This window comes from Gopherus flavomarginatus, chromosome 17, assembly GCF_025201925.1.
Source record: "Gopherus flavomarginatus isolate rGopFla2 chromosome 17, rGopFla2.mat.asm, whole genome shotgun sequence".
NCBI classification, from domain to species: domain Eukaryota; kingdom Metazoa; phylum Chordata; order Testudines; family Testudinidae; genus Gopherus; species Gopherus flavomarginatus.
The window spans coordinates 11,109,645-11,121,865 of NC_066633.1; the positions used below are offsets into that span (position 1 = coordinate 11,109,645).

The following is a 12,221-nucleotide window of genomic DNA, read 5'->3' on the forward strand; positions in this document are numbered from 1 at the left end:
AGCACACAATGGGTCAGGTCCTCAGCAGCACTGGGGTAGCTTTGTGAAGCACTGTAGATGCAAAACTGCACTAATGGTGTCTTTGTTCCCCTGGACAACTCCCTCTGCATAGGGGAATCCTCCAATGACAGAGCTGCCATAATGGCTCTTACACCACCCCGTCTGTAGTTGACGAAATGGAAAGGCTGTTGGAAGGGGGAGAACCAAGAGTGTCCCTATATTCCCGCAATCTACAGCTACTGAAACAGAGGCTCTGGGAACTAACCCAGCACAGCTTGCCATCGGAAGGACAGCACACAAAGGTGGCTTAAGGGCTCCTTTGCACAACTTCCACCCCCAAACTGCAATACACACTCCTTGACTGTAGCTCAAGAACTGTCTGGGTGCGTCGAATCCCCCCCACCCAAAACACACACTTCTCTTAAGTTCTCTTCCAAAGCCAAACATCTGGAGTGCTCAGAATGATGTTCTGTCAAGTTAACGCCACTGGATAACAATAGATCGCATGCATTCAATTTAACCATGACAAGCAGAGAGAAACACTGACTTCTACCAGGAAAACGGATTCTTTATAATTCTCTCACCTTTCATTTCTTCCATTAAGAATGATCTTTAAAATGTTCTCAGAAATACAATGTTCAATGCATTGTGAAGCTGAGTGTATTCATCTCCCTGCCAACATGCTACAAAAGGATGGATATTTATCATGCTTTTCCTGAGTGTCTGAAGAAATGACAGAGAGCAGTGTAACCTGTGCAATGTGGGGCTACAAAGCAGTTTCTAATTATACATCAACTTTTACTATTTCGGCTTTAATGGCGTGGCTTTACTGCAAATACAACTGCTTATTTTGAATCTCGTGCCTGAGTTTACAGGCCCCTTCTTTCCAGTGCCACACAATCCCTCTAGGATGGATGGTTTGCATGTCTTATATGGCATTTAAAGCCCAATGTTACAATACAGATTTAACATTGGGTCATATATTATAATGATTCACTGTACTTCAGTTCCACTATGTGCAAAGCCCAACTGGGCACATTGTCTCAAGGTATTCCTGGGAAAAGAAAAAAACGCAACATTATGAAGAAATAAAGGTTCTGAGTTACACCAACTAAAATGAGGAAATCCAGAGTTAAGGACAACTGCTCTGTTAAGCCTCAGGTCTGGACTTCCTTGCTTTAGTGGTTCAGCTCAGATCCTTTATAAGACTGTACACCTGGAAGATGTCCAGAGGATTTTCATAGAGTGACATCTAGTACATCTTAAGGGAGATTTATTAAGGGTGCCAGGGGATCCCATTTCAAAAACATTCCGCCTAAGGAATAGGAGAGGACGGAGAATAGACGGAGAATAGAAATTTACTAGAAAACTTCTGGAGTCAAGGAGGGATGAAGCCAGCACTTTGCCTAGTGTGGGCTGTTGAAAACTGTTGGAGATCTGAAGTAAAAAGCATTTAAATCATGTAACATACCATTTATGTTTTTAACCTGATCTAATAAAAGAGGGAAATGTTTGCAGATTTAAGTGATATATCATTTTTAAAAAAAATCAAACCTGCACTGAATCCTTAGTCAGCTGGCACCTTCACAGGACTGTTGTGAAGATCAGCTAGGTTGTTTCTAAAAAGTTAGAGAATTTGGCTCTTTGTTGCCTAGATTGTCAATCCCCAAATAGGACATGGTTTTAAGAAAAACAGATTTATGAAATAAGCATAAAACTAGGAGTCAAGTGACCTGGGTTCTACTCCCAGCTCTGCCACAGACTTCCTGTGTGCCTTTAAGCAAATCAATTGCCCTCTCTGTTTCATTAACAACTGTTAAAGTGCTTTGAAATTCACGGAGGCAAGGCGTTATAGGCTCGGGAAGCATTAGAAATATTAAGTATTGCACTGCATGCCAGGTTCCAGCTGAAAGAAAACTTTCTGCTATCTACTTCTCAAATGGAATTTTTATTTTTAAAAAGTTAACATACTTCTTGCCACGGCTACGTGACTATGACACAGAACAGGATATAAAGAACAATACGAGCTTAAATGAATTATGTTGTAACAAACACTGCGTACGCTTCAAAAAGCCTACAGATTTATAAATTGCAGCAGACAATCAGAGGATCCGAAATCCAAGGATAACTGCCTGTTTCTCTTATGAAAATGCTTCTTTTGTATCTAAAGAGGGAGGGAAGATTTTCATATGTAAGAACCCCTAGAAAACAATGTCATGGGGAAAAGTGGAAAGCAGATCTATTAAACTTCAGACAGCAAGCTGTTCTATATAAATGTATTGGGCTCTCCAAGGTCTGAATTTGATAAACATACGCTGAGGACTAAAAAGAAATTTGGTGGATTTTGTACTGTAATGACAACTGCTCTAGTCCACTTCATTCTTGAAGATTTTAGGAAGTCAATTAAATGGCAACCAGTTAATTGGAAAATACAAAGGCTTCCACAAATGCTTGTCAATACTGATTTCACAATGCCCTTTTCAGAGTCTGCTCTCTTCATGTTTGCTTTTTCTTATGATATTATAAGAAGCTAGAACAGCTATGAGGAACAGCCTATTCTGAACCCACTTCCAGGAACAGGGTTTGTTTAAACAAAATGTATTAAGTGAAACCAGCTGTATTAAGGGTCAATGCCATCTGAGACTGGATGCTGAAAACTAGCTGGATTACAACATTTGGATAATTATCCCTTGCTTTTAACATGAATAATAGCTCTATGGTGGTACACTGCCGGGTATCCCATAATGCCTTACCATAGGATTTCTTGCCACGTTCCTCTGTAGCAGCTGGCATTGGCCGCTGTCAGAGACAAGATACACCACTGCTCTGATCCACTATAACAATTCTTACGTTTATCACTCTGTAGAATCTCTTCACAATGGATGTCGTCAAGCCTCAGATATTAAGGGCTGGTCTACACTGACAATGTACATCAGCGTAGCTATGCCCCTTAGAGGTGTGAAAAATCCAACCTAACCCCGAGCACAGAGAGTGCTAGGTCGACAGAAGAATTCTTCCGTCAACCTAGCTACTGCCTCTCACGGAGATGGATTAACTACAGCAATGGGAGAACCCCTCCTGTTGCTGTAGTGAGTGTCTAGACTGCAGGGCTACAGTGGTGTAGCTGCAGAGCAGGAACTGAGCCACTGTAGCATTTTAAAGATATAAAAAAATTATTAAAGTTAATGCTTAAAATTAAATATACATAAGTTAAGAGGGAAGATACTGTACATCTGGGGTCAGGCTTGAGTTATGAGGCATTACAGGTATCTGTTACAAGGATGAAGAGATACATACACATCAGATAACCAGCATAGACCCAGATTGGGTATGGGAGTTTGAGCTTCAGTGGATAAGTGGGCTTGGGTATTAAGAGTCCAAGTCAGTATCGGTGTAGCAAATAAGTACATGGGTGGGGTGCATTCCTTGGTTCATCAGGGTAGGAAGAGGGTTATTTCCCTGGTCTGCGGTCTCTATTATGAGTGTGGTATTGACAGCGTTATATATACCTTAAGCTATCCAAATATTTACCTGCACAATACTAATGGTGACCCAAGAACCACTGACCAAAGAGTGGCAAAGTTACTATCCATAGGGAATTCTCCCAGTTCTTGCCTATTACATCAGGGCTTCCTACTGGCAACTGCATCTGTACATACCCCGAGTCCTGTGATCTGGAGCAGATAATGTCCAATTAACTTGAAAAGTATTTCTGTATGGCTCACCAATGCAGTCAGACTGTAATCAAGCACTGCAGCTGTGAAGAGAGAACCATTAATCATTTCACTCGGGAAACCAAGTAAGGATGACGACGGAAATGAAAGCTGTGATTCATTTGTTTTCACCAAAACCTCCTGCAAAGAGGAGGCCAGGAGAATACCTATATTTTTACATTTACATGCCAACATGTTTTAAGGCCAGAAGATTTTTAAGCAGAGATAAATTTAATGGCTCCAACATAAATTCAAGCATCAACCATCAAAGTCAAATGGCACAGCTATGATGTAATGAAATAGTTTTGATTAACATGAGGTCAGATTTGACATTCGGCTTTAGGTGTAAGAAAAACCTTTCACAGAAGGTGAAAGTATATTTCAATTACTTATATAAATCTCAATTTATACATTTTTAATTTCTGCTCCAAAAACATAAAAAAGTCATATAGAGCTGCATATGCACTCCTGCACTCCAGATCACTCCTCAGTCAAAATGAGCAATTAAGGTTGTATGATTATATGAATTCAGCATGACGGTTAAACCCAGTCTCTGATGTACACACATTTCAATATGAAAGTACAATCACAAAACTGATAGTATAATATTTTTTGTAATGTTGATAACACAGTATAAGTACAGGAGATTGGTATATCCAAAAGAGAGTATCTGTACATTTGATAGGACAGGGATAAACATTTGAAATGGACAAAGATTCAGAGAATCAATGATGACAGAAAAACTATAAAGCCCAGCAAGTAGAAATTTAGATTGTTTTATTAGAGAGAGAGAGAGAGAGTGTGTGTGTGTGTGTGTGTGTGTGTGTTGGGGTCACGTGCCAGGTATTCAAAAGAGGTGGGATTTGAAACGAGTTAAGGGCAGAGGGACTGTGGCAAAACATGAGGTTTAGAAATAAGTCTAGTCTAGTTTTAGATAGGTATGGGGAGTGAGCCGGAAAATATGCTGATGAATTTAAGGGGCAGAGGGGAAATATCTATCTGTGAAACTCCTATGAAATGCACATCACCTTCATATCTAAGTATTAAGGGTCTACCACTTACATGGGATTTTCAAAGGTGCCTAAGGGAGTTTGGAGTCCAAATACCATGGTTAACTCCCTTAAGCTCCCTGAAGTTCTAAGTCTTATTTAACAAGGACCAAAGCTTCCACTAAGTTCTCTCTCTGCTCCTCAGAGAGTTGGGGTTTTTTAGTGTTTTGGAAAGAAGTTATTCTGTTCTGGAGAACGGCTTTGCCAACAATGCCTTACATTTTGATCTGAACAGTCAGATTTGATCTCACTCTGATCTCCAGCAAAATTTCAACTGATGAAGTTGTACCAAGAATAGTCTTCCCCAACAGTGAAAGAGCCTTACTCTTGAGGTGACCCAAGAACCTCTTGATGCCAGTTGACAGACCGCACAGGGATACATATGGATACAGAAATCCCCGGGATCTGGCATCTACCTTCTAGTCCACTGAAGAATGGCAAGTAAGATCTCTAACGAAAGCCTGTGTCACGTTCATCATCATAATCACGGCAAGATGTATGTACAGAAAATATGTGAAGAGAGGTATACAGACTAAAAATTATGTTCTTTAGGTTGATGAGTTAAGGCAAGTGACTGAAAGGTGATCCATACATCCAGTCAGGCAGGTGGGAAGAGATGCTCATCCCACTCTAGCAGGTCATGTGGATATTAAGTATTATATGGTTCACAATGGATGCCCATTTATAATCTTAACAAAATGCTAATCAGTAGATTTCTGGGGCTGGAGGAACAAACACCAACAGTAGAGGTTATCCTGTTTAGGGGGTGCAGATGAAACCCCAGTTATTCCTTCAGTCTGTGAGGACAAGCTGCCAGGAGGCTTGATCTTAAATGAGACGGGATCTCAGCCAAACTGGTTGAAAACACTGGACATGATGTAAGCATCTGGTAGAAGATAGAATACCTTGCTAGTTACGTTTAAGGTCTAGAAAGCATACTGTGATTCTGTCATGTGTGTGTCCAATATTCTTAACTCCCTATCACTTAAGTATCTGTGCTTTGATAATAAATTTATTTTGCTTTTTCTCCCTCTCTCTCTCTCTATATATATATATATGCTGTGTTAAGCTGAGTGGTGGTCCTAAGTTGAATCTTGCAAGCTGGGGTATAGTATTCCTTGGGAGCAGCAAATCAGAGTTCTGCGAGCATTCAGTGCAACAGTGGCTGAGCACTTCAGAGGGATTCTCAGAGGACTATGGGACTGGTAAATCCCTATCACTAACCTGTACATAGACAATGAGGCCTCTGGAGGGCTGAAAGGTAGTGCTTGTGTTTCCAGAGGCTGCTGGTTTCAGGGAGCTGATCCACAGCAAACAGAGACAACACTTCCTCATGCTAAACACAGCTGGCAGCAAGGTGCCTCATACCCCTACATACTCCTGGGAAGCAACACACTTGGAGTATTCCATCATCTCTATGGGCTGGAACAGTCTCAGTGGGCTGTGGATAATGAGGTGGACTCAATATGGGCCTTGTAAATTAGGAAAAGGCCTCTGAATTTGGATTTTAAATTAATAGGGAGCCAGTGGGATTTGTGGAGCAACATGTGATATGTCTGCTTTTGTTGTTTAAATGGAGGGCAACTTGTGTGCTGCCCCAGCCACAATCTCCACATGAGGCTTTTAATAATCTGTGACCTGATGTCCAAGGTCAGTGGTGAGGTCAGAATACTGGCAATTTACAAACTGTTTGCCCTTCCTATCATAAGAGGACCTCACAGATCCACACTTTGCTAATCAATAGATACCATAATTTGCACCTGGAAAGACTGCAGGCTCTCCCCACTTACCATCAAAGATTTAGCAGCAGCAGCAACAGTGCTCCAATGGAGGTCTTATATTATTAGAACTTCATTACATTTACAAAATATGCTAGAGCACATTTACTAGTATACAATTATATAAAGTATTTATCACTGTGGCTATGTATTTGCCATGACAACAACTTCCCTAACCTCTAAAAGTCATTTTTTTTTTGGTGTTCATAATAAAATCACGGTCTTTGTCTTCTCATCAAGCCAGATATGAGGAACAACTGCACCATGAATTATTACAAATTTGTCTCAAGTGTCCACTGGAGTGGGCTTTAAAAAAAAAAAAAAGCATTTACAATTATTAAATGGCTTTAAAGAACTGTTTGTTTTATTAAAGAATTTGTCTTTTCTAATGATTTTCCACGACAAACACTGACTTTTTAAAACTCAAATTATGACTCTCCTGCTTTTTTGCTACAGCAACCAACCTATCTTAATCAGAAATTAAACTAAATTATGCTTGTCAAATTATTTTTATAGCATTTCTTAATTTACTTGCTAACTTGCAATAGGTCTCCCTGTCAGTGAGAGTTAGGAAAGGCTTGCTAATACATGCTAGGTGGCAGCATAATTAGAGGCAGGATGATCTTGTGGCTAGGCCACTGGACTGGGACTCTAGAGACCTGAGTTCAATTCCTTGCTCTGCCAGTCTTCCTGCCTACCTTTGACCTCAAGCAACTCACTGAACCTTTTCATGCCTTAGTTTCCCCATCTGTAATATGAGGATCATACTTGCCTACATCAGAGGTGTTGCAAGGATAAATTCGCTTATGTCTGTGCGGTACTCAGAGACTACAGTGATGAGCATCATAAGAAAGCCTGTAAATAAAATGAAATATAATAAATAATGCACTGAGAATGCAATCAGAGGGATAAAATCATGGGTCCCTCACCCTCTCTAGCTGCAGGGACTGGGAGTGCTTAAGTAGCAGTCCGCTCAACCCTTGAAGGTCAAATCCCTTAAATGAGCTCTCATGAGCCAACATTTGCAACTGCATCTGAAGGAAGTGGCATCTAACCCCTCTGGCTAGACAGAGGAAGGATGTAAAGAGGAGCAAGAGCTCATGCAAACAGCAAATGCTCTTGTGTTGGGGACACCATAAACAGTGGTGCCTCAAGCAACAGCATCATGTGCTGCTGTAACCATGGTACGGAATTATGTACTTCTTTACAGAGCTGTACTATGGCTCTGTAACATAGCTTAGCCCCATAGTGCCTCAGCCTCGTTACGTACATTGCAAAAATAGTTCCACATTTGAAGGTGGATGGAAAAAGTTAAGGAGGGATGGAGGAGAAAATGGTAAGCCAAAGGACTGCCCATTTGTCCTTCTTGCACCCTGCCTCCCGTCATTCATTTACATACCAAAACACGCCTATTATAAAGTGTAGGGCCAGAAGCGACCATCAGATCATCCAGTCTGACTGCCTGCATCTTACAGGCCACCAATAGCACCCAGTAACCACACACTAAACCCAACAACCGAAATTAGACCAAAGTAGTACAGCCCGTCAGGGGACTAGACTATTATGTGCCACAGGCAGAGATCAGGAGGGCCAGAGGCCCCTGCAATGGCAGAGAAATGATTAAGACAAATTACAGAGATTTCCTGAATACCAAAATGCTGAGTATATTAGCAAGTATAACAAGTTTAACACCCTCTTCCAGCTCCACACCCTGCCCCTGGGAGGATCATCATGTTGTAAAGCTTCATTTATAGAATGGTAAAGGCGCTATTAAACTTCTTTGTCACCAACACATTTTTGTGAATTCAGCATAACATCCCTAAACAAAGCAGTAATCAAAAATACTGTATCTTTAAATCCATCCCTATTTCCTTTTCCAAGTTTCTGTTCGGGGCTGTTACAGGTCCCTTGGGACTGCACTGACTCATTGCATTTTCTGGATGACGCAAGTGTGCTTTTCTGCACAACTTCAAAACAGGCTGCAAACGTTTCCAGTCAAAAGTTGGCCGCTGAAGAGCCAGATAATCCGGGTGATCTTGTTGAGCAGGCATTGTCCCCATCAGGCAGGGAGCAGTGAAGTTCCTTCCTTTACTGGAAACTTATTGATCAGTGGCACTTTTATTGGGAAACATTACAAGGAATGTTCAGGTTTTCATTTTGAATCCTAAATCCTGTTAAAAAATGGCCCTACGGGTCCTGAAACACCTAACCATCTTGGCCATCCACCCAGTGACCTCATATCCATCCTCTCGCCCTAGCTTCTCTTGTGGGGGGCTGAGTAGGTCGCCATTCCAATTGCACTTCTCCCATGCCCATAGTACTCGCTCATCAACTCGTGCCTGCTCTTCAAATCCTTCCGTAAACTTACTGGGCCTGTCCTGAGTTCTCTGCATTGATGTGTCAGAGAGAGGGTCCTGGTTTCTCACTCTACTCATCAGTGAAGCAGGGAGAAGAAGCAGGCAGTCCTGTGCATGGAGGAAGCACTGTGCCTTGTGCCCCTCAACAGTCACCTTTCTGGTGGACTAGGGAGACATATTGATGGGTGGGTTCTGTGGAAGTCCTGTCAAGTCCTCAGGAAGTGAATTTAGTGGGAGGGAGGTGGAATCTTCAGTGGAGAGAGATTAAATCCTATGCACTTCCCTTTATTGAATTTTTCATGCTTCTCTCCTCTACTCACTATATCTCAGGTGTAAGAATTCTTGCCTGCGGTGAACAGCAAAGGGAGAAAAATACTGGGCTTTTGCTTTTTGTTTGCTGCTTTACTATATATAAAGGACTGACAAGTTTTAGATTCTGCTTGTTTCTTACATGAGAACTTCAGGTCTTGTCTACTCAGGAAGACTCTGTGGTGACTGCATAACTAGCAAACAACAACATCAACATCAAAAGTGTCAAGAAGTTGAACACCGAGCAATGAAGAAAGGAAGGATTTTTAGAATAAATACATTTAAAATGACTGTGGCTTTTTAAAAACTCTTCTTAATCTTCCATTAGACCTGCTGCTTTGTTCTGAGTTCAGTGCCCCAGAATGCAGCACTCTAAAATGCCAGATGCTGGTGAAAGTTAGAAACTGCTTTGTAAGAAACTGAAAAATGAAAACTATTCACCTACAAGAGCCTCACACCTTCATGCAACCACTCATTTTCTCAGAATCTGCAGTAACCCAGAATGATATATTCTGGGGCAACCAACTCAAAACTAAGTAGCAGACGTACTAGACGTAAACGTATATACTTCTAAGTCAAGTTTAAAACCTATATGCCTGGCATCCCCCTCCCCACATCCTGATTACTGGGATACTTATGTATTTCTGCAGTTAACTCAATCTGGAGTCTTCTCGCCCACCTTTAAAGCAATACAGAGGAGAAATGCAGTTAGAAATACACATGCAACTCTCTGACATGAGCACAGCATGGTGGTGTCAAACAACAAAAATTGAATGGATTTTCTCAATGCTTAAAGACTTACGTCTTTTCCAGTCAAAACTCAAGGGACATTTTCAAATCTAGTTTGTAAAGCAAGGCTAACTGAGGACAGTGATGAGAAAAATATTGGAAAGCGTGATTCATGGAGGTGGATCACCACCACCACCACCCTTGGGAGGAATTTAGTATGAGTATACACCACAACCGTAGCCTTATAAAATGATGCAACTCCAATCAATCAGAGAAGGCATGAGGATCATTTATATGGACACAGGGTGGTCTAGTGTATAGGGCACTGGAATGAAAGTCAAAAGACCTGGGCTCTATTTCCCTTCCTACTTTTTGTCCACCTTGTCTATTTGATCATGCAATCCTCAGCACATTTACTGTCTCTTACTATGAGTTTGTACAGCACCTAAATACCAAAGAGCTATCGATCTCGGTTGGGCCTCTAGGGTTTACTGTAATACAAACGATTAAACTGAAGTGCCTGAAGCACTCAAGTATTTCAAGAGAAGGTCCAAAGGCAAGAGAGAAACATGAAGGGATTGGGTAATATAAAGTTTCTCTGGGAGCAACCTGACAAGGTGAAACAACAACTTCCTCTGAGTCAAGGGCTAAGGAAGAGGAGCATCAGTGCTGTAAGGTAACTTTGATAGCTCTGTGAATCCACTCAGCTCGAGGCTAGAAGGATTATTAGCATCATTTAAAATCAACAAATCGGAATTGGTGAAGTTTCAGGCCTGTCACCTTTGTCATCAACAACACAGGTACTCAAATGTATTAGGTGCAGACTACACACAGTATAAAACCCCAGTTGTGGCTGCAGTTTGGTACTTCAATACTAAACAAGTCCCATAAACCTGGGTATATACTAATGATTATGTCACTTAAGATCAAGTTTAAGTCAACATATTTTTTATTCTTCATCTATTGCTTACATCTTAAGCTAAAGGAAACTCCTTTCATAAACTATGAGGACACTAGTAGTCCTGTAATGATTTAAAGGAATTTTTTTTTAAATCCTTCCAGATCCATTCTGATCAGAACATTCATTTAAATTAACCGTGTTTACAGATATGATTTTGATGGTCCAGGGGCTGCCACTAATGAAAATTGAAGTCCCTTCTAAATTCAAACATTGAGTACAGTTGTGGTGTGGTTTACCTCTTTCAGTTTCACATCAGGAATGACATTTAGATAGCAAAACACTCCACACTTAGGAGGTGGGTTCATCTCCATTAACAGTATGGTCTCAAGTCTCACCCAAGCAGGGACAACAAACTGCCAAATTACATGTGATATTTTAGAAAAGTGGACTCTGAGAAGAAGAAAATTTTATAAAGAACATTTAGATCCCAGAGGTGGAAACAGAGAGCCATATTCTGCAAGCCTGACTCAAGAAAATCATCATCTGAAGTCAAAGGGTGTTTTTGCTCAAAGAGGAACTGAGGAATTTGGCCCAGAGCACTTTACTCGAGAAGCAATCTAATCCCAGGACTTTAAAGCATAAGCAAGCTGGAGGGAGGAGACCACCTTGCAGGAAGGCTGAGCTTTCCTGGTAAACATCTGAACAGTTTGGAATAATGGCTATGCTATTAAAATGAAGCTATTGCTGCTTTTTCAGTATCTTTTCCTCTGTTTATCTCAGTTGCCATGGCTGCCACTTGACTCATCTGAACAAATTGCATACACATGTCTCCGGCCACGCTATTTCCACTCACTCCACAACTCCAGATCGACTTTCACTCACCTGGCAGCCCTGCAGGCCAAAGAAAGTCATCATGTCCCAGTGACGGGGAACTGTTTCACTGACATCAGTGATCAGTAACTGATTTTGATTTCAGATCTGGATGACTTGTTAATACTTCAAGGGATCAGTTTAGTAACAGAGTGCAAAAGAGAGAAGAGAAAATTCAGGCATCCTGTGGACGTGTATTACTTGGGTTCTAATGACAGGGCAATGGCATGATTGTCTGTGCTTTCAGCTCATTGCAGCAGCACTGGTCTTAAACTGAAGGGCTATTTATTTGCCTACCTGAGACAAATGGGATGAGCAGAACTAAAATACAATTCTATCCCAATTATAAGTCACCTCACTCTATTGCAGGGATAGTATACTGCCCTATTCTAGCAACAACATATAGATTCCAAACATACCTAAAACTACACATTTCAAGTAGTCAGAGAGGGATGAGACACTACCTGGCAACTGAGAATAAACTTCATGAAATGGGCATTTCAGACTGGTGAACC

The 12,221-nt window shown here is 41.1% G+C and overlaps 1 protein-coding gene across 7 annotated transcripts in view; it reads right to left on the reverse strand.

Annotated features, from left to right (window-relative positions):
* The window catches only part of ABL1 (ABL proto-oncogene 1, non-receptor tyrosine kinase), a 119,972-nt gene that overhangs the window by 63,594 nt on the left and 44,157 nt on the right, over positions 1-12,221 (reverse strand). For 2 of the 7 annotated variants that reach the window (XM_050926093.1, XM_050926094.1), the window contains exon 2: positions 3,660-3,757. The exons of 4 other annotated variants lie outside the window; for them this stretch is intronic. In XM_050926093.1, coding sequence (XP_050782050.1) covers positions 3,660-3,757 — 98 coding nt within the window. Of the gene's footprint in view, positions 1-3,659; positions 3,758-12,221 lie in introns of those variants that run through there. One more of the 7 variants, XM_050926096.1, reaches the window with a different exon arrangement.